Here is a 24,169-nt window from a genome sequence, read left to right on the forward strand (position 1 = left end):
GATTATTATTACACATAGATTATTTAATCCTATAATGCTTGATGGCCGATTGGCGCAGTGGGCAGCTACCCTGCTTTCTGCGTCCAAGGTCGTGTGTTCCATTCCCACAACTGGACAACGTTTGTGTGATGAACATGAACGTTTTTCAGTGTCTGGGTGTTTATCTATATATTATAAGTATTTATGTATATAATTCATAAAATTATTTATCAGTTAACTTAAAATAAATAAATAAAAAATAAAATAAAATAAAATCATTTTATTTCAGGTCGGGGACCCATATACAAAATTTAACACAAAATAAATATACATATAAGACAGATTTTAAAAATAAACACAAAATAAATATAAGACCGATTTTAAAAATAAATAAATAAAGAGAAAAAAAAAAAAAAAAAACAATAATTAATTAAAATCTACAATTAAAATCTACAATTAAAAATTACAATAAATTAAATTTCAATTAAAAAATAAATTAAATTTCAATTCAAATTAATATCCAACTATTTTATATCATTTCGTGTTTGGAATCTGGTGCACTTTTCGCCAATGTTTAATAAATACGCTGTCAGGGGATGCCTGAGCGACGACTCTAAGGAGCTTATTGTTGGAATTTACAACGACTTCCCAGAAACTCGCAATTCTCTTACGGAGCACAGCGTAGAAGTCGGGGACTCCGGCATCGGCAAACATGCCCGACGCACTGCAGTACCTCGCCTTTTTTAACAAAACGCGGAGCGCGTCGTTGTACTGGACTCTGAGGGTGTTAAAGGATCTTTTGGTGTAGCTGATCCATAACTGCGAAGTATAAAAACTTAAACAATAAGCTTTAAACAGAGTTATTTTAACATCCTCAGAGCACCGAGCGAATCTACGAGCGAGCATGTTACACCGAATGGCCAGCGACCTCCGCTCCCGTTCTATATCCAGATCGTCGCTCAAGGATCCCGACAGCATATGACCTAGATACTTAAATTGCTCTACAACCTGAACTGGTGTTCCATCCAAAAGTACGGGTGGAATCCTCTCCGGACCCTTACCAGCTCGAAAAACTACCATTTCCGATTTTCGAACATTATATTTTAAACCGTGGTTCCTCGCATACTCCTCACAGATGTGCAACAATTTTCGAATACCATTTATTGAGGGACTAAGTAACACCATATCATCAGCGTAACTTAAGTTGTTAAAACAGACTCCACCAATATGGCATCCGATGCCAGTGCCACTTAGCTCCTCGATCAGGTTATTGACGTAGAGATTAAATAGATCCGGAGAGGTCAGCCCACCTTGACGCACACCGCACGCCAATCTAAACTCACAAGATACTGAGTCACCCCAAAGTACCATGTTCTTTTGGTTCTCGTACCAGTATCTCATTAGCTGAACAATACTGCTATGTACGTTCGAGTCGCACATTTTTCTCCACAGTATATTATAATTAACGAGATCAAACGCACGACTAAGATCTAAGAAACATGCGTATACGGAAGTATCGCGCTTCTTGTAATAATTCACAGCATGTTTAAGAGTCAAGATAGCAGAGTCTGTAGAAAGACCTGGACGAAAACCAAACTGAGCGTCATTTAACCTAAAATTACTCACCAGTTCAGGCTGCAGGAGCCGTTCAAACACCTTACCTGCAATTGTGCCCAACGAAATTGGCCTATAGTTAGAGAGACTTGACATGTCCCCCGTTTTGTTTTTCGGTACAGGAACCACTACCGTCTTGAGCATATCTGCCGGAAGGTAACCATGTTTAATGCACAGATTATACAGCACTGATAGGGCCTCGTACAGCTTGTCTCCAGCGTAAAGCATGTGCTCAACACTAAGGCCATCATGCCCGGGAGACTTACCCCGCTGCATATTTTTTATTGTCATGAAGACATCCGCTGGACTGAACTTTAAAGTTTTGCACGATGATATCGAAAGCTGCGGGTTAAGCTCATGCGCTACGTCTAAGGGCTCAACAGAGAAATGCTTGGCAAATACGTTGGCTATCTCTCTGCTACCTTGTACACCATTAACACTTACCGGCCTACTATCCTTTTTACTAAATGACTTAGTCGCTTTCCAAAACTTCACAAAATTTTTATCAGCTCTATACGTCGCTAATATGTCCATTTTAATAGCGTCCTCATTATTTTGACACCATTTTAACTTTCTTTTGAATGTGCGTCGAGAGTTCGCCATATCTTTATATATATCACCACTAATGGGCCTGCCACAATCCACCCAAAACTTGAAATAAAGTCTAGCATCTTGATAACAGGCCTTCAGGTGCTTGTTCCAGCCAATAACTTGCTTTTTACTACGGGGTCTATGTACACCAGATTCCAAACATCTGCTTTTCTTAGCTGAATATTGTAAAATCGAAATAACATCATTATAAAGTTTATTGATAAAGTTTAAAATATCCTTACAATCTAAATTCTTAACATATTCATCATCATACTGACTAGTTTCAATCAAAAGGCTAAGATTTTCAGTACATAGATTGGTATACATATTTATTTCATCAGAATTTCTCTGTCCCCACCTTATGTCCTTGTCTAGATATTCAGTACTAGCCTCGTGCTTAGACACTTTTTTACACATAAGCCCAATATCACAGTAAACATACAAAGGGAAATGATCAGACCAACTTACACTGTTATCGACGCATATATTTAAAATAGCCTTTCGAGCAGCCACAGTAGCCAAGCAATGATCGAGCCATTTAGTGGTTCCATGAGATTCACTTAGAAAAGAAAAAGTTCCTGAGTCGGGGCCTAATATGTCTATATCCGCACAAACCCACACCTGCTCATCACAAAAAGACAACATTTCTGTGCCAAACCTAGCAGAGGGGTGTGCGTTGTAATCTCCTAGCATAAGTACAGTCTCCATTCCACATTCTTCTATTACAGCACTCATTCCACTCAGAACATCCGTAAACTCTATCAGATTATCATCAATATCCACAGGCATATACACGTTGAAGAGTAATAAATGACGATCCATAAAACTAATTTTGATAGCAGCCAACCTATCACTCTCACAATCCACTACGGTTACATTATTAAAAAGAGATTTGCGCCACATGAAAGTCAGACCGCCGTAAGGACGTCCACGTAATATCCCAGCCGAGCAGTCCACAGATGACTTAGAGAAAGATGCAAAACTACTATCTATTTGTTGAACCATGCTAAGATCATGCTGGAGAAGCCACGTCTCTTGCAAAGCTATAATATCCGCAGTTTTACATATCTCTCTAACATAATCTATGGAACGCTTAATGCTTTTACAATTAAAAGAAACTATACAAATTGAGCTACTATGCATAGAGTTATTGTCGTTTACAGACATTAAGTATTATGTTTAGTGATCGTTTTTGTATGTCGCTCTCGGTACCGTCGGTATACTAATCCAGCCGGCCAAAATTTTCCATTCAAAAAAGTTTCTATTTTACTCGTCGAGATCGTAACTTTAAACGAATTGAAAGAAGTTTCGTTAAACTGCTTTAACTGTTCAATACTGATGCACTGCTCGCCCATGTCAGCGATATGCTCCAACATGTCATCAACCGTTACAGACTTTTTCGCTCGAGATACATAAATGGAGCATTGGGAATCGGCCACCTGAATTTTGCAATTTGTGATAGAGGTTCCACGCATATTTTTTAATTTACGTTTCTTATTCACAACGAGGGTATATGGCTCATTTTTATCTTCCGACGGTAGTAATACATTAACACTCGCCGCATCGCTAGCCGCTGTTACGGTAGGCGTTAAACCAGATTGACCCGAAGTGACGCGCTGCATACGTGCGCTTTTGGCCTGACGGTCCGTCCTAAACACGACATCGCGATAGGTTGGCGATTGAAGTGAATCAGCACTGCATTCGTCAATGCGTGCGGCCAAAGGCACAGGCGGAAGCGTTTTTGATGGTGTCATTGATTGTACGTTCTTCGGCGTCACTGAGATCTGGAGTGCGTTATTATCACCACTCTTACACGATTGACATGCAGTGCGGATTTCCAACAGTTCCGATGAGAAATGCGCCTTAAGTGTCATAAGCTCAGCCTTCATGCTCGACATATCTTTCAATAGTCGAGTTACATCAACATAGTCAAACGATACAGGAGGGAGACGGCCAAGATCCCGAGCAACAAAGATCGGCAAACTATTCGGATCAACTTCCTTCAACAGTTTAATAACATCCTTAATGCACTTTTTCTTCTTATCATCACCTTTACGCTGAATATTTCTCAGACCGTCGCTGCACAACCCGTACAAAGTACTTTTACCGGTTTCCACTTCCACATCCGTAAAGTTTGTCGCACAGATTTGTATAACACTAAGTTCGTCTAGGACATCTATTTTATTCTGCACAAAACATAAAAATTCGTCTACTATTAGTTGACCCGCCATCGCTTATAATTGGGCCATACGTCAAACTTACATTTTTTTAGCGCTACTGCCGAGCAAAATGCCGAGCACAACCGATCGTCCTCGCAAAGCGCATGCGACTGACTTAGTACCCATAACACAAACTACGCTTACTTTGGGACTAGATGGCGGTGATGTATTTTCGTAGTATATTTATTATGTATTATTTGGATATTATTTCCACTTTTGCGCCAGTGTTCTGAGAGTTGATAAAGCTGTGGGAAAAGATAAATTTGTATTCTTTCCCAGGGGAGATAATTGTCTCCTTGCCATGTTAGCGGTGCTGAGCTGTAGGTTTTAAGCCCTTCAGACAGCACTCACCGTAACACTCTTCAGACCAGAACATAACAATGCTGCTTGGCGGCATAAGTAAGCATGGCGAAAGTATCTCTTTCGACGAGCTCGGATAAAAAAGCTCTAGTACTAGGGATTCCAATTTATAGTGTTTCTATCTGTTATATTGATTATCTGCAATGCCTTAAAACATGATGCCACTTACAGCATTAAGTGTCTATAAGGCTATACGGAACACTAAAACACGTTGGAATTTATTAGAACATATTATGAACCAACCTACACATAATCCGAATAACATTAAATAATAATCAAAACAACGTTGTCTCATTTGAATTTAAAAGGCTCGTTTCCGCCTCATTTCTTTATATTCTCAATAAAACAAAATAATAGCGATAGGTACAAAGCTTTTATTTATAAGGTTTGTGCAAAAAATGTTAGATTTATCACTTTGAGCTGGTCATAAAGAATGTCGCATAATTTGTCGCTAAAGCAATGAGTACACGAACTTGTAGACGTGTGGCATGTGTATGCTGTAGGTTGCTGCTTTACGGCCAATCACAAAACGTGTCAGTATAGTTTCAAGTCTTTTGATTGGTCGCTACAAGTGTAAAAAATCGCTTAACAAGTTGGTTTTGCCTTGACATCATCATCATCATAATCCTCACTTCAATCGATTGACATCCTTTGCCGGATTTACACAGGTGAATGTTGGAAGAAAAAAAAGAAAGTACTTTATTGAACCTTCGCTAGGAAACGCATACCTATACGATATTAATAAAAAAACCGACTTCTGCAATAAATGTTATGCCAATTAATAAGTAAATAAATGTTTGTATAAATCAAGTTTGAACACGTTACTACGATTAGCTTCCATTCACAAAAAAGTCTTTAATGTCTTTTGCAAGGCGTTGTTTGGAGTCGACCAACAGTGCATTTACCGGTGCGGGCTCGCCCTTGCAACACTTTGGGACCCCAGCGTCCATTGTTTCTCATTCTTCACCATTCATTCATTCATTCATTCTATGAGCTATGTGCCTATGTTCCATTACCACTTCAAACATTGGGGATGTAAGAGGGAGACTAGAATAATCTCACCTGCCTGCGTGGTGCAAGTTCCAGTATATTAAGACAAGAATTTATGAGAAATGTTTACAATTTACTTCTTGATATAACTGCCATGTCAGTAGTTACTCTAGTACAGGGATTCCCAACCTGGCCGCCGTTTAAAGGTCAGAGGTACAACACGAGGCGAACCTTTTGTACTGCAAAAAATCGTGTGTGTCTTGAAAGATGCAGCTCAATTAGACCAAAGCAAGCATGAGTTAGCATGAGTATATAACTCCCATGTCAGTTAGTCTAGTCCAGGACATCCCAACCTGGGCGCCGTAGAAAGTACAGAAAAATATATTTATAAAAAAAAAAATGGCTTTTGTTAAAAAAAATTATATGAGCTAAATGCTTATTTATCAGGTGTCTGTATATAAATATCTAAATTTTTTTCGAAGTTATAATGCTTTTGAAAAATGATAAGAGTAAATTTTTGCGATGGGCGCACATACCGTCACAAAAAATCTAAATATCTAAAATAATTTTTTTCGAAGTTATAATGCTTTTGAAAAATGATAAGAGTAAATTTTTGCGATGGGCGCACACACCGTCACAAAAAATCGACACCCTGAAGTTAGCTTTAAGGTTTGATAGTGTACACTTTCAATTGTCAAAGTTTACGGGCTCATTCCGATGATTTAATTGATTCAATTGTACAAAAATTGTAATGTTGAGTGAAACTTTGTCGTACGATACTGATTCTATTAGTATTCCGAATGTAATGACGTTTACTATGACCAATTTTTTTGTGATATTTAAATAAACTTTATTTAACTAAATAATGCGTTATTATAAAACTTTCAATGTATTAAATACCTTTTTTTCTATTGTTAGGGTTGTTTTTTCTACAAACGTAGATTAAGGCGAAAGGTATATAGATTAAGGAATAAACTTACAGTGCAATATACTAGGTTACATAAAATTCATAATTCGTTTAAAGGAAATTGCATACAATTCTACAATAAACTACCAATTGTCATCTTGGAGATGTCTCTTAAAAAGTTCAAAGTTTGTATTAAACGTAAGCTTATAGAAAAGTCCTATTATATTATAAAGGACTACGTAAACGATAACAAAGCTTGGGTGTAAATTATTGCTCTAACCAGGTTGCTCTTCTAATAATTTAAAATGACATTGTGAGATGGTGATAACAAAAAAAAAAAAACACCCGGCTAAGTTTGTTGTGGGCTTCTTCTTAGACCAGGACGCGTTTGGAACCCTCGTAGCTTTAGTTTTAAGTTTACGAATGTGGTTATCGCCATCATCTCACTACCGTGTGGTTCTTATGTACGCATCAAAAGTGCCACCTGTGGGCCTACTTGAATAAAGATATTTTTGACTTTGACTTTGACTTTGGTAAATTTTTTTTAAAGATTTTTATCTTGTTACGCCAAAGAAGTATAAGTTCTAACGCTTGTACATAAGTACACACGCGGTTTTTTTTTTAATTTTGTCAAGAGCCACAGACTTTACTAAACTTCATTAGAGATACACTTGAATCAGTTCATCTGAAGACGACATACCGAGTCATCATCATATTCTCTATTTTTTGAGCCTAAAACGGTTTTGCTCGGAGACACGCCTTAAAGATGAATCTCCTTGCTGCGGTTGCGGTATTCATATGTGCCAGCCGTTACGTCTGACCAAAAGTGACACACCTTACGACGCGAGGTGAACAATCGGCCTCGGCCACCAACTATGTTTCCAATATCCCACGTACATCCGCAATCCGTTGACATAATCGAGTTTTACTTGTTTCGATACCATTAATAGCGCGGGTATTCTAGATATTTAGGGGGAAGCTTCGTAAACTGCCAATTTGCTTTTTAGGGTTACGTACAGTGGCGTTCACAGGGTTTTTGACCAGGGTATATGGGTTGTAGGTTGAAGGAAGACGGCATAAAATGGAAAAATCCTTCCACTTTTTTCCTTAGATTTTGTGCATAAAGTGTACGCAACTGGTTATTTAGTAAAACCACGAAACTATATCGTGTATGACTGTAGGTTCGTCATCGTTTTCTGCTGGAGTAACGAGTTCCCACACCTCTAACTTTTCGATGAACGAAAACATTGCGAGGAAATCTGAATGCCTGAGATCTCCATAATGTTCTCAAAGGCGTGTGAAGTCTGACAATCCGTACTTGGCCAGCGGGGCCCAACATTCTGAGAGGAGAGCCATACCCTGTAGTGTCACAGTAATGGGTTGATCAAGATGAAGTTTCTGGCCGGCTTCATTACGGTAGAAAGATTTTCTTGCGGATCGGTGGCAGAGTCATTTAATGATCGTTACTACAATATATGCCTACATGAAAACAAGAAAAATTTTGTGATCGACTAACGGAAGCAGTCGGTATAGAATTGCTGTTTTACCGTAGAACTAAAACATTTCGTCCTAATCGTAAAATTTCGTCCTAAAAGCAAGCAAATTTGGTCCAAAATTCTGTTGTAATAGACAAACAAAAACGACGGATATAAAAAGTATGGATAGATAATTACCTACCAGTAGATGTGATAAGTCAATCATTTACGATAACGATGAACGAAAACTTTGTCGTTAGGAAAAACGAAGGAACGGGTTGGTGCAGCAATTTAAGTTTAAAATATATCTTATATATATATTTCTTGTGTGCATGTGTATGTCACTGAACTCCTCCTAAACGGCTGGACCGATTTCAATAAATTTTTTGGTATGCGTTTGGGTGGCACCCTGGATAGTTAGATTGAAAAATCAGCCCGACAGATGGCGATGTATATATATATATGCAAAATAATTATGATAAACTAGCTCACTTATAGTGGAATGAAAGAAAAATAAAGTGTAACCGAAGTGTCAACATTCACAATGATTCCAACCAGCTACCGATGTCCTAGAAACCTGAAGCCTCGTAACGGAGTGTTTATTTTGCACCTCTACCAGTTTTGATGCAAATGAAGCGCTAAAGAGATCATTACAATATGAAGACGTCTCATTCATAACACGACCTAGCTATCAATATGGACACTTTATGAATATTGCTAAACTGGTGGTGTTTTAGCATTAATTTATTCGATATATCCCATATGCAATATATTACGCCTCGGTATCATTTGTTCTATTTTTATTCGATGACAAGTTTAGTAGTTTTACAATCACTATTTCAACAGATGTACATCCGTTGCTGGACATAGGTGATTTGTAGAGATTTCCACAATTTGTAGAGCTTGGAATTGTCATTTTGTCTGATCAGAGGCTTCGGTTGTGGCTAGTTACCACACTACCGACAAAGATGTACCGCCAAGCGATTTAGCGTGCTGGTATGATGCCGCGTCGTAACTGATGGGTTTAATATAACTGCAATAACCTGTAACAGCCAACAGGTTAGCCCGTTACCATCTCAGACTACCAAGGCGCTAAAAGAAGTGGTTTATAAAAATGGCATCTAACGAATTAGACTGCTTATGTTTTTGAAACTAAGTCACATAAATCATTATCCACAACATGTAAAGAAAAAAATGTAAAGTTTCTTCAATTAATAATAATAATGTTTATTTCCAAAATAATCTTAAGTCTAAACAATAATATAGTAGTAGGTTTTATTTAATAGGATGAAGCATCCAGGAAATCTTAAATAAATATTTTACTACAAGCTTCTTAAGTTAAATTAATAAACCTTGTATTTCAGCTTCAACGTTTCTTCAAGGTTTTAGTAGTAGGATACAAAAGGCTACGATCTCTGCCAGACATCGTTAGGATTAGGAAAACTAAATTAATAACAAAAAAGATACAAACACACATACATAAAAATAACTACTAACTGATACTTAAACGAGACTACTACTACACACATAACACAATAATACGAAATATAAAAATAAAAACTTATATGTATACTTTAGCATAGTAGCGGTGATAGCCTAGTGGGTAAGGCTTCGGCTTTCGTTTCCTGGAGACCGAGTTCGAGCCCCGGCAAGCACCACTGACTTTTTGGCGTTATAGAATAGAATAGAATAGAAAAACTTTATTGCAACACAATACAATAGGAAAATAACAAGGAAAACAGTAATAGTATTTAGTGCTAGGGTGCAAAGGCGGCCTTATCACTAAAAGTGATCTTTTAAAGGCAACCTGAGCGTACGAAGCCGATAAAAAAGTGGAAAGTGGGTGGTGCATAAAGTATGTTACAAAAAATAAAATAAACACACAAGAACATACATACTAACTGCAAATATACCGATATAAATTTATATATACTATAATAGATATTTATGATATATATGTATACTATTTTTAATTTAATTTAAAAATAACACTTGCTTTAAACGATGAAGGAAAACATCGTGAGGAAACCTGCATGCCTGAGAGTTCTCCATAACGTTCACTAGGGTGTGTAAAGTCTACCAATCCGCACTTGGCCAGCGTGGTAGACTACGGCCTTAACCCTTCTCATTCTGAGAGGAAACCCGTGCCCTGAAGTGGGCCGGTATTGGGTTATTATTATTAAACGCTTTATTTGTATACCACAACATTAACATATACAAAATATAATGAAAACAGAAACATAAAGAACGAAGTAGAATACAAGAAGCGGCCTTATAGCTTAATAGCGATCTCTGCCAGGCAACCTTTGAATTAGGAAAAATAGAAGAGGAGAAAAGACTGCTGGTGTTACAATTTTTTTTACTATTATATAATATTTTTTACAAAAATAATTTCATGAGAATAACTACATACTAATACATAAACTAGTGTACACAGATATATCAAAAATACATAATATAATCTATGCTTATAATAAAATTGTAACTAGAAGATTTCTATACATTTAATATATTTTGAAAATTTTGACCGCTGCTTTATAATCGATACTGAGTCCAAAACAGATTTTTATTTATTTTTTGTCTGTCTGTCTGTCTGTCCGGCATCACGTGAAAACTACTGAACGGATTGAAATAAAATTTGGTACAGTGGTAGCTGATATCCCGGGTCAACATATAGAATACTTTTTAACCCGATAAAAAATAAGTTTTCTCCGGGATATGGGATGAATTTTTTTTAACAATTTTTCTTCATATCTCCGTTAAATTTGCACCGATTTTATTAATTCTTTTGTTATTTTACAATGTATACTACCAAGCATGTATTGTCTAATTTTAATGAAGATCTGATGAATATTGTCGGAGATCAAGGACATAATTCTTCACAGATAACAGCAAGTCGCAAGGCATATGGGACAACGATCGAATGCATGCGTACCATCCTACTAATATTATAAATGCGAAAGTTTGTCAGATTAGATGCATGGATTGATGGATGTATGTATGGATATTTGTAACGCTTTAACGCCACAACGAATTAACCGATTTAGTTCAAATTTGGCAGAGATACCTACAATATAGTCCGGAATAGCTCATAGGCTTCTTTTTATCCCGGAAAAGCAAGCATCACTATTCTTTCCGCAATTGTCTTTTAAAATCGGCGCAACGGAGTTTGAGATGGACGTGGTTTTTTGATACTTGAAATATTATAAAGCTTTTAAATTTTGGAAGCATGTAGTAATTGTATTGGAATTGTCGGAATTGTTGTTTCTTTAAAGTTCTATAAAACAGTCCACGACAACATTCGAGTATTTTTTGAAGTCGACACATTCGCGGACGAAGTCGCGCGGGTCCGCTAGTTAATAAATAAAAAAAAATGAACTATTATGTATAATAATATAGAATGGGTTTATTATGATGATAGTAAAAGTACTCATATATCATCATCATCATATCTGACGGCTCAGTGGCGCAGTGGGCAGCGACCCTGTTTTCTGAGTCCAAGGCCGTGGGTTCGATTCCCACAACTGGAGAATGTTCGTGTGATGAACATGAATGTTTTTCAGTGTCTGGGTGTTTATCTGTATATTATAAGTATTTATGTGTATTATATTCATAAAAAAATATTCATTAGCTATCTCAGTACCCATAACACAAGCTACACTTACTTTGGGGCTAAATGGCGATGTGTGTATTGTCGTAGTATATTTATTTATTTATTTATATATCTACCTATAAACGGCCCACAATTCACATCCTTCCACACTTATATATGAGTGGTAAAAATACAATTCAATACTCAATACGTATCTTAAATACAATACGTATTTGCTATCTATAGGTTAACATTTTGTGGGTAACTAATAGTTTAGCGAATAACCATAGGCGATGTTTGTAAATAAATTGAAATTGTTTTAGGTTAACAATGTTTTCTTTTGTCCCCAGTGATGAGTAGTGATTGAAAGCATGGGTCAGACAGACGATCACACCCGCTCGCGGCGATCACCCGAGCTTCCACCCCTGCCACCCCCCATACAGCCTTGCAGCGGCTTCCTCGGAAACGTGAGTACCAATTCTATTAAGTACACGGAAAGCCACAGGAGCACACAGCCACGGAAGTATACAGCCACGGAAAAACGTTTTTTTAATTTTTTTTTATGCACACATCTTTGTTCATCATTTTCATCTACCGGGTTACATGCATCATAACTTACCATCAAGTATGGTCTCGGTCAAGCGCAAACCTGTCATTGATAAAAAAAAGTAACGTTCGAGCCTCGTAGTCTGGTGGCGACGGAGGTGCCATCCATCAAGTATACATTAGTAGATCGCACACTTGACATTACCGTATGCAGCGAATTTTCGGAAGACTTCGATACTTTCGATCGATACTTATTTTAAATACCTTAAAGGTCTTAGGAATGTTGTATAACGGATAAATAGCTATGCACCACTTATGTCTCTGTTTGTGTTCAGTAATTTGAAATGCGAAAGAAGAAAACAAAACATTGCAAAACTATAAACTAAAAGGGTATGTTAATTGTATACATAAATTGTCGTTGTGTCTAAATTTAATAGATTTTCATTTTAGTTTTCGTCACTCTTTCTCCATATTAAAATTAAATAACTATGGCATCAGATACCTCCGTGAGAGCAATATCCTTTAAGAGTATCCTTTATCCTTTACACATAGTTTTATCCCACGTATTGATATAAAATAAATATAAAATCTTTTAAACGCCAACAACGTCCATTAAGTTACCGTAGTTATTTCTCCACACTGAAATGTCACTCAAAATAAATTAAGGCTTAAAAATTATGCCAGTGCGGCATGTACAAATGTACGTTCAGCTTTACCTACCGGTTGAAAGCGACAAGAGTCTCGCCCCGATTTGATTTACACCTCACTTTCGACGCTGTACCGTTAAAGCTTTTAAACTGGTCGATAAGAAAGCCGGCGGACCAAGACAGATGGTCTGCGGGCTGCCTTATTGCCTAATTATTGGAGTTCCTTAAAGGGAAGCACTGGTGAAATTGTGAAAATGGGCGATTTCCTTTTAAAGAAAATCGCGTGATTAATACGTTTGTGATTTACTGAATAAATGAGTGATTAAAGTTTTTATGATTAATTGTGGTAATTTGGTGTGATTGAAAAGTGTTTAATTAATCTTCGATGTTTGCATTTTGATAAAATGTGTTTTATTGTATAAAGCAAAGACAAAAGTTTTATAAAAGGGACATGTTAAGTTCCTTTTAGGAGAAGTGGTGATAGCCCAGTAGGCAGGACTTCGAATTCACTTTCGGGTTGGCAAGTTCGAATCCTAGCACGCACCACGAAACTTTCACTTTTTCAAGTTATGTGCGTTTTAAGAAATAAAAATATCACTTAGTCAACGGTGAAGAAGAACATCTTGAGGAAGCCTACATACCTGAGAGTTCTCCATAATGTTCTCAAAGGTGTGTGAAGTCCACCAATCACTGGGCCAGCTCGGTGGACTATGGCCTAACCAATTCTTATTCCTCCTACGGTAGTGTGTGATGAAGTTCCTTGTATCACCAAGAGTCAACCGTAATCAGTACCTTAAAATAATTGATGGACCAAGTAAATGTCCCACCTGATAGCAAATGCAAAACCATCACCTGAAAACAGAGCAAAATTACACAGGGCATGCAAGGAATAAATAAATAAAGAAATAAATATATTACGACAGTACACACATCGCCACCTAGCCCCAAAGTAAGCGTAGTTTGTGTTATGGGTACTAAGACAGCTGATGAATGTTGTTATGAATGTAATACACAGAAATACTTATAATATACAGATAAGCACCCAGACACTGAAAAACATTCATCACACAAACATTTTACAGTTGTGGGAATCGAACCCACGGCAACGACTCAGAAAGCAGGTTCGCTGCCCACTGCGCCAGTCGGCCGTCCAGTAGCAGGTCCTTTCAAGTGCCGTCCTGTGTCCATCTATCTGAGGCGCTGATGTTGAGCTCATGCGCCTGTAATCACACCATATCAGAAATAAGCAAGGCAGTAGTACTTCCCTGGACGAGCTCTCACAAAAAGGCTGTACTACTAAACTAGTAGGTCTAAGCTCTTTTCTAAAATTTATACCTAACATTTAACTATCTATATTGTGAATATTATTATCTAATATTTTGTTTCCACAAGCTACCTAGTTGGTGTAGTCTTTCACATATATGACCACAGTCGCTTGGATTCTATTCCCGAGTCGATTAAACCATGATATAGAAGTGGGTTCTTCGGTAAAAAAGCGCAGTACGATCGGAGTTAGGAAATCGTTGGTGCCCGCTTCCATGCCTCGGAGAGTACCTCCGATAATCCGTCGTCGCGCGTCGGCTGCCTTTCCAACTAGAGAATGATTGGCAGTCAGCCATCTGTACACTAAAGAGTAGTTGTTCTATGCTGTAAAACCTAAAAAGGTTAAGATGAAAATGTTTGAAGTCAAAAGAAAAAGTAAAGGAGTTATGGGACAACTTTACTTATTAAAAAAATTACGCTGAAGAATTCAAGGTAAACCGCAAGTTCTCAACACATACGAGAAGTGGAGGTCCTATGATAGAGGAGGCCTGTGCCCGGCATTGGGAAACTAACAGGCTAAGTATGAGAGGTCTCATAAGGCGGCTCAACATTTTGAGAGCTATGCTCAGAGTATCGTACTTAGCTTTAGTTTTAAGTTTACGAATGCAATTATCGCCATCACTACTCACTGCTGTACCCATTTTGTATATAATCAAAGCATCAAAAGTGCCATCTATGTGCCTATTTGAATAAAGAAATATTTGACTTTGATTTTATCACTACGTGATCAAATCAGGAATGGGAGGATCCGTAAAAGAAACAGAGGTACCGACATAGCTAAACGAGTCGCGAAGCTGAAGAGGCCAGGGGCAAGGAGCCTTGATAACCAATGGACGTCGGAGTCCCAAGGTAGTGGAATTGTGACCTTGTTTAAGCAGCGTTGGTAAATTCCCGATGAAGTAAACAGATGACATCAAAGGAGTCACAGGGAGCCGTGTGACCCAAGCGGCATGAGACCGTGGTATTTGGATGTCCCTTCAAATTACCTGTGTCCAGCAGGGGACATAAATTTGTTGATATGATTATGATGACGTAAACATAGTTTTTGAGACTCTGGATCCGAAGTAATTGCTACGAAATTTCTACAACGTTAAAACTGTTTAAAAAAGCGGAACCCATTATAGTCATTAGACCAAATGCTTCACCAAAAAGCTATAAGTATCGCCGGTTACTCTTGCCGGCCAGAGTCAAACCGGCGTGTGAAGTGGGACGTGCCCTCGTGGCGGAATGGCCCGGTTACACGACTTGGACATTATCGATGCAAATGGGCCTACATGGCAACTTTGACTTTTCAAATGCCATATTGTTAACTAGCGGTCCCTCGCGACTTTTTCCGCGTATAAGTCAACCTTAAAAGATAGACATATTCTGTCGAGGACTTTGTTATACATGATTTTATCGAAACTTTAACCGTTTACGCAGCGCAAGCAGCGGAAGCTCTCATAAGGAAAAAAATGCCGATTTTTAAACATTTCTCATTGGTGCTATGCTCCTATTGGTCCTTAGCGTAATCATAGATAACCTATAGCCTTCCTCAATAAATAGGCTATCCGATACTAAACGAATTATTCAAATCAGACGAGTAGCTCCTAAAACTAATGCGCTCAAGTAAACAAACAAACAACAACTTCAGCTTTATATATTAGTATAAGATAAACGTTTTCTCTTTTTGACGACTAATATATGTTTAGCTAGCTGACCCGCGCAACTTCGTCTGCATCAAATCGGTTATTATCGGATTTAATCCATCCATCCGGGTTTATTACAGCGAGGTTACTATACAATTGATGAATTTTTTAATGACAAGGTTGCTTGGAAGCATCCGGCTCCGCTTTCAGCTCTCACAAGATAGAAAAATGAATGTTAAAATGCAAAATGTAAATTGTTGATGTTGGAAAAGAGCAACTGCTGAGTTTCTTGCCGGCTTCTTCTCGGCAGAATCTGCCTTCCGAACCGGTGGTAGAATCACTACAAACAGACAGACTTGACGTTTCAAAAGTGCTTATATTAGGCCTACTTGAAATAAATTAATTTTGAATTTTGAATTTTTTGAATAATATCTTTTAGCATTTCTATACCCGTCGTAAAGTCTAAACGATAGGGTCCAATTTGAATAATTTAAAGAGGAATTCGCAGGTACATAATCAATTTTAACTATAAAACTATTTATTTGGATAAGGATCTGATAGGAACGTCACCATCTTAAGATTGCACCCGTGTTTTGATTGACAAATTATATCAAAAAGCGGTTAATGTGTCAGTTAGACACTTACTTTAAACAATTACTTTAAACATGTCAATCCATCCATCCATACATACATCCATCCATCCATACATCCTTACTCACAAACTATAATATAAGTTGGATGGTAGGCATGCATTCGATCGTTGTCCTACATTCCTTGCGACTCGCTGTTATCTATGATGAATTATATAATATATCCTTTAACTCCGACAATATTTACCAGATCTTCATTAAAATTTCACAATGCGTGCTTGATAGTATACACTTTCAAATAAAAAGAAAATTATTAAAATCGGTTCAAATTTAACGGAGCTATAAAGTAAAATTGATAAAAATTTTCATCTCATATTCCGGCAGAAGCTTATTGTTTATCGGGATAAAAAGTAGCCTATATGAAGTGACCCGAGATATCAGCTACCACTATACCAAATTTTATTTGAATCCGTTCAGTAGTTTTCACTTGATGCCCGGACAGACAGACAGACAGACAAAAATTAAAGAAAAATCTGTTTTGGACTCAGTATCGATTATAAAGCATCCCCCGGTCAAAATTTTCATAATTTATTAAATGTACAGAAATCTTCCATTTACAGTTTTATTATAAGTATAGATATATGTGTCTGGATATTGTTTACTCTGCCTGGTGGGAGGCTTTGGTCGTGGCTAGTTACCACTCTACCGATAATGGCGAGCGGCTAAGCAAGTTAGTGTTCCGGTGCGATGTTGCATAGAAACCGATTAGGGGTGTGACTACCATACTCCCCCAACAGGTGAGCCTCCATCTTAGACGGCATCATCACTTATCACCAGGTGAGACTGCAGTCTTACACCTCTTACGCCATTGTTCCAAGGTTTGGATACCTTACCCACCATACCTGATACAAACAATGATGGGTATAGTTTCCATACACTTTTTAAACAAGTACATCTCCAATTTCCTTCTAAATACCATCGTTTCCAAACTGCCACTGACCAGCTTTCATCTCCGAATTAACTTTATAAAGAAGTTAAAATTTCTAACTGTATTGAGTAAATTTTTGGTATTAATATAAAAAAAAAATTGTCAAGTAGGTACACCAATCATTAGACGCATTAAATGAATGTTATGGTTGGTACAAATAACGATTATATTAAAATGCAGTTTAAAACATTAAGGTTAAGGCCGTAGTCCACCGAGCTGGCCCAGTGTGAATTGGTGAAAAAAAATTTCAAAACCATTAAATATCTTGTACAAAACATCAGTAAGCTGTTAAAGAAGAATTGTGGTTATCTCGCGTGAATTAAGATTTCCGGGGTCCAGACGGGACTTAACAAATCGTTAGAAATGCTTGTTTTTTGTTATAAACTCGCATTCTTTAACTGCACTTGTGTGTAATTGTCATAACGCGCCCGTTAGTACCGTACAATCTGATTCCATAACGATTCCCTCAGCCTATCGAGCAACTTGCCTAGGAAGTAGGATATGACTTAACGCTCTTTCAATGTGAAATTTAAATTAATTCAAACAGAATTTTCACAGCAATTCATAGTCACATTTTTATAAATTCTAATTCAAATTTAAAAATTCTTTATTCATATAGGGCTATCACAGGCACTTATGAAGCGATATGTTGACATAATTGTAAGGGGATGGTGATAACTTTCTAAACTTGTAATCTTACGAGGGCTCTTAAAGCGCCCTGGTCTAAGAAGAGCCCACAGCTTAGATGGGTATTTTTTTTGTTATCATCATCTTACAATAAATTAATATTAAGTTATGAAGTGTGAATATTTATTTTCGTACTTATGGGTACTACAGACAACAAAGCTGAAATTAGATATTTTTAACACTAAGTTTTGTTACGAATTTCCATTGAAACTTGTGGACCTATTGGTCCAGTACTTTGAGAGAAAATATTGTTGCATATAGCTCCTCCCGTTTTGAGAAGGTGGCTACTTGCAAGCCCGTTGTTGGATATCACAAATCGCAACAATTTATGCTGTGGGAAGATGGAGTCGGAGCCTGGGGCCGGTGCAGATTACGCGAAGCGCAATCTTCTTACGTCCATAAATTGCCCTTATTACCTATCCGAGACTTGGCCTCTATTCATGCTAAAAGATTTGTGATATTTTCCGACCGGAAGATGTAAAGATTCTGTTAAATAAAAAAATAAAAAATACAGTTATGATTTTGTAAATATCAGTGATACGATAAAAAAAAGATTGGGCGTGTGTTGGTTTGGAATGGGACATGCATTGTTACGCTGGCAGCTTCTTATCTACCACGTACGTCAAAAAAGCGAGTGTAGCTACCGAATCTGCTCAAATGTTAAACATCGCGCCGTAAAAACTCTGTTATTTGTAAAGACTACGTTTTTGCAGCGCTTGTGTTTGAGTCCAGGTCTATGGTCATTAATTTAGCACGAAACCTTTCATTAACTGAGCTGGCGCTTGTTTAGTCCAACGGCTAAGTCTTGCGATTCAAAGGGACAGTAATGATTAATAAGATCTGGTTTAGGAAGATTTTGGATTAATTCAGGTGTTAAATACAAGTTGCCGTTATCAGCATGAAACAAAACACAATGGTGCCAGTTCTGTTGAAAACAAATGTATATAAAAACTTAAAGGCTTAAAAGTAGTGGCAAGGTTTTGTCTGGTGGGGACTTCGGTCGTAGCTAGTTACCACGTTACCGAAAAAGACTAATCGATTCAGCGTTGCGGTACGGTGTCGCGTCGGAAAAGACTAGGGGCATACTATTTTTAATGAAATAATGTAATTAAATTAAATTAAATATTTTTTATCAGATATTTTATAAATTCAATTTTGATATAATCTTATACTTATTGTGTAAAACTATAATTTGAATATGGATTAGTCATACAGTCAGTCTTTAATTTTTTTTTTTACTGTTAAACTCCCTAACAGGTTAACAAGGTTACTTAAGGTTACTTAGACTGCATCATCACTTATCACCCGGTGAGTTTGTAGTCAAGAGCTAACTTGTAGTGTGTAAACAAAAAAGGTGCCACGAAACGTAACTGTGCCTTTTCAGTTAAGTAGGTGAGTAACATGTATAATTCATTTAGGCTAATTTCCTTAAAGACTTAGGGTGATGTCACTAATGGACAATGGTTGCTTACAGCTATTTTGAAACCTTGATATTTGAGGTGGCTTGTTATAATGAAGACAGTACGCAATTTTGTACGCTTAGTTTAAGGTTTGCGCGCTCAGAATCGTGAAGTCGTCTTCAAGTACACGTTACACTGTACCGACAAAGAAAATTAAACCCAATTGTTATAGGATTGAAGTCGCAAATTCTGGTTTTCAAGATATTGATACTTGTGATCTTGGCAAAATGATAAGTGTCTTGTGTGGAGGAATTTGAGTTTTACAACAAGTTTAATTTAACTCTTACTTTAGGTACAGATAGATTACCTATTTATCGATAATCGATAACGTAAAAACTTACGCCACTGTTGTACTGAGCTAGGCCTGCCTGTGCAGGTGACAAAAATTGTATCCCCTGATTATATCCTCCTGACAAGGGAAGAAATTAACGTGTCCACCTGCTGTACTGGAACATGGAATAGGGGAATTTTACCCCGTTTAATATTACACATATTATTTGGAAAATATTTCCACTTCCGTGCCAATGCTCTGAGAGCTGATAAAGCTGTGGGAGAAGATACATTTTTATGCTTTTCATCCCCGGGGAGAAATTTATCGCAACCAATCCTCATCGGAGTAGTCTAAAATCCACAAACCTCTTTCCTATGAAAGGCGATTTTAAATTTTAAATAAGTAACTTATTGTTTTATTAAAGAACAGAATTATTGTGTTTTAGAAAAGTAAGAAGTTTGAAATGAATATGTGCCTACAATTGCAACTTCATTTAATCGAATAAAGGAAATAGGTATTTATTATTATTATTATTTCCGAGCAGGTGTATTATATACCTGCTCGGAAACTGTCACCTAAGCACAGTCTTTGGGTATAAAAAAGTAAGAAAATCCATTGTAGAAAATTAGCCGGCTATTAGTACACAAAAGGTTGAGTACCAACGTGCAATATTGATTTTTTTTGGTTAAGGCCGTATTCTACCACGCTGGCCAAGTGCGGATTGGTAGACTTCACACGCCTTTGGGAACATTATGGAGAACTCTTAGGCATGCAGGTTTCCTCACGATGTTTTCCTTCAACATTTAAAGCAAGTGATATTTAATTGCTATAATTAAAAACGAATATAACTCCGAAAAGTCAGTTCTGCTTGCCAAGGCTCGAACTCGGTCTCCACGAAAGAAAGCCGAATTCTTAACCACTAGACAGTAAGCTATCACCTTATATTCATAAAAAAATATTCATCAGCTATCTTAGTACCCATAACACAAGCTACGCTTACATTGGGGCTAGATGGCGATGTGTGTATTGTCGTAGTATATTTATTTATTTATTTATTTATTTACATAGGGCATAGTAGGGCTTCCCAACCTGGGCGCGGTAAAACATACAGAGGTGTACCGCGAAAACAATTCTTTGGTAGTTTTTGCGAAGCGGTGTCCCGGGCTTCTCCCACGCTTTGGAAAATTGTGTGGTGATCACCAAGCTCAGCCATCTGATTGTTGGGGTAGTTTAATTTGTATTTATTCTTGGTTAAAAAAATATATTTATTATGGTTTTCTTAGTTTCACAATTTCGTAATTTTCATAAGTTTTCAAAATTTAATTTTTGCGCCTACCTGCCTTACTAACATGTACTTATCTACTTTAACTGGCTAGGCAAGGACGCGTGGGGCCCGGTCGCCGCGCCCTGATAAATTTCTTAACTTATAAGTGGCTTGATAAGATTGGGATCCCCTGCTATACAACGTGTCACGGAATTACGAAATACTGTTGAAGGATGCATAAGTATCTTTCATAAGGAGACCCCTTGTAAAAATATGAAATCAAAAATAGCGTACTTATTTTTTCATACAAACGAATTCAAAACCGTCTAAAAGTTTACTTATGACAACCTTATTGAAGATAAAAGACAGTCACGTGCATAATACCTACGCTACGCGACGCGTACCTAATAACGTGACACGAGTCACTTGATTTTACTTTTGTGATGTATCTGATTTCTTTTATAAAAACAATGGCAGTGGTTTACTCAAAAACTATGAGCGTTTCGGTTTCACAGAAAGGTCTTAAAGACAGTAAATAATGTAGGACCTGTAAACCCTCTGAAGTATTATTTCGGTTTTCATTTACACGTTGAATAGTGTTAAATTAATTAAGGTGGAGCAAAAAAGAACTCCTACGCCCAGCCGTGGGACATGAATATGCTGAGCATGACGCAGATGATGAATGCTGGTACCTCGAAGTGGCAATTCAAGGCTAGATAGTTTCGCTCGGTTATTGCTAAAGGAATGACGGGGCGGTATTCCTGTTATATTACCTATATTTAAAGACAATGCAGGCCGCATCACGCTTGACCTCGGAACGGCTCAAGATTATGCTCATGTAAGCTTACCATTATTTTGTCTTTTTTAGGACGGTCCTGTCTAAAGTCTGTGAGTAGTTGAGTCAATCCAGAATTCTCGGGGGGAGGTTTAAATTATCAACAACTAATAACAGTCCACTGTTGGTCAAAAGGCCTCATAATACCATCTTTTTACCATCGAACCGCGAGGCACCCTAAGGATCTGCATCCCTACGTGGTCGATATTCCGCGGGCGCGGACGAAGCGCTTCGCATCTTCGTTTCGGATCCGCACCGCTAGGATCTGGAATGTCCTTCCAGCTTCCATTTTCCCCATTACCTACAATATGAGTACCTTCAAATCAAGAGTGAATAGGCATCGCGCTCCACCTTAGGCTGCATCATCGCTTATCAGGTGTGATTGCAGTCAAGCGCTCGTCTTTAAACATAAAAAAAAAAAATATTGAGCTGGACCGACGGGGCGGTGATCGCAGTAGATGTTATTAGTACAGTAGGTCGCTGTTGCCCGTACTTCGCTAAATTCGCATTGTACACCAGCGGGAAGAACAGGGTTAGTGACATAGGAATCTACAGTCGGCACAGAGTATTTTAGAGTGATTAAAGGGACTAGGCGACTCTATGGAAACTCCATAATTTTATTAAAGATTGTTTTTTTTTAATCCTAAACAAGTTAGTCTGCTCAGCGTGGTGATTATGGGGAAGCTCCCATGTTGAGAGAGACCTTTAGTCCAGCTGTGGACTGTTATAGGCTATAGACTAGGGGGATACAAAAAAAACTTTTTCTTTTTTTTCTTCCAAACAGGCTCAAAAGTTTATTTTGGGTGGTTTTGTTTACGAATGTAATTATTGTCATTATCAATCACTACTATGTACATATTTATAATGTAATTAACGCATCAAAACTGCCTTCTATGTACCTAATTGAGTAAAGTTATATTTGACTTTGATGAAGTATCCATTAACAAAAATCGCTGTCAGTATAAAAAATAAAAAAAATCCTTAAATAGTTGCCGAGCTGGTAACTCGTGTTAATGAAGGATTTCTCTTAATATTTATGTTTATAACTCAACACAACCATATTTTTGTGTCCCGTCTCCCACTGAAGTGTGGTATCACTATGCTTATTTGCCTTTTATTTTATAGAAAACGGGCAATTCAAGCACGGGCAGGATGCATTCACGAGCTGCGTCCAACTCGACCAGTCTTGTACTTTTTGCGTAATAAATGCTGTACGGACTTATTAATATCGATTTTCTAAGAAATTTCATATTTTGCCGTCCACCGCGTGTTTTCTCTTGTAGTTGTGTAATGGACATTTGTAATATCCTTAGTACCTTGAATTATATGCTAGTTGAGTTAGAATTACGCGGAAGAGGTATTACATTAATTATTTATTAGTTATATAAAATCGGCGTTATTTGTAGCATAACATTTTAACCAAAAAGGAAACAAACAAATTATATTTAAACGGTCTTATAATATAAATAATTCGATCTGTTAGTTTATTTGTGTCTTTGAAAACGAAGAAGAAGGAACGGATGTAGAAACTAGTAAAATATACAGTACAATATATATATACAGTACCTAAAAATAAATAAAGAATGGTTATGGCCTCCTACTCGAAATTTCAAAAACCAACCTAATTCAGACGCTCACTTATTGAATCTGATTTGTAAAATCGTTGATTTTACACTCTTCATTAACTGTCATTAAATGTTTTTTTTTTGTTAATACTAATATTTTGATTGCGGAAGTGTGGGTGCGGGGATGTTTGTAACTTAATCTGACGAGAATGGCTGCTGGAACCTGGATGAAATTTAACGCTGATAGATTATGTCTGGAATAGCAAACATGTTACTTTTTATCGCGGATAAGCGAACGGATCGTCGAATAGATTCATTTGTTTATGTTTTTCACAGAGCAAAAGATCGACATGTTTTTTTGCATAATTATAGTTATATATTTGTTTAATTTTAGGTCAGAGAATTACAAAGGCGCGTTGGTGGGCTAAACCTCGAATTTCATAAAATTACTTAGAAACATTGCTCGTGGATATTTTGGGCATTTACTTTATAAGTACCGACGGAAAGTTTCTTCAGTTTTTAGCCCTTTATTCATCCTATAATTTAATCAATCTTTTGCACGAGTTGTATTGTTGCCCAAGCACTTTATGTGCTCGAAATCGAGAGGAGCGTCTAGTCACGACGAAATCTAGTCTGTC

General features: G+C 37.3%; 1 protein-coding gene across 1 annotated transcript in view; it reads left to right on the top strand.

Moving 5' to 3' along the window:
- The window catches only part of LOC120629713 (leucine zipper putative tumor suppressor 2 homolog), a 182,888-nt gene that overhangs the window by 16,234 nt on the left and 142,485 nt on the right, over window positions 1-24,169 (top strand). Inside the window, exon 2 of the mRNA XM_039898704.1 lies at window positions 12,078-12,194. Within this exon, the coding sequence (XP_039754638.1) occupies window positions 12,099-12,194 (96 nt within the window). The 5' untranslated portion in view covers window positions 12,078-12,098. The remainder of the gene's footprint in view (window positions 1-12,077; window positions 12,195-24,169) is intronic.

The sequence above is a fragment of the Pararge aegeria genome, chromosome 15, assembly GCF_905163445.1.
Source record: "Pararge aegeria chromosome 15, ilParAegt1.1, whole genome shotgun sequence".
NCBI lineage: Eukaryota > Metazoa > Arthropoda > Insecta > Lepidoptera > Nymphalidae > Pararge > Pararge aegeria.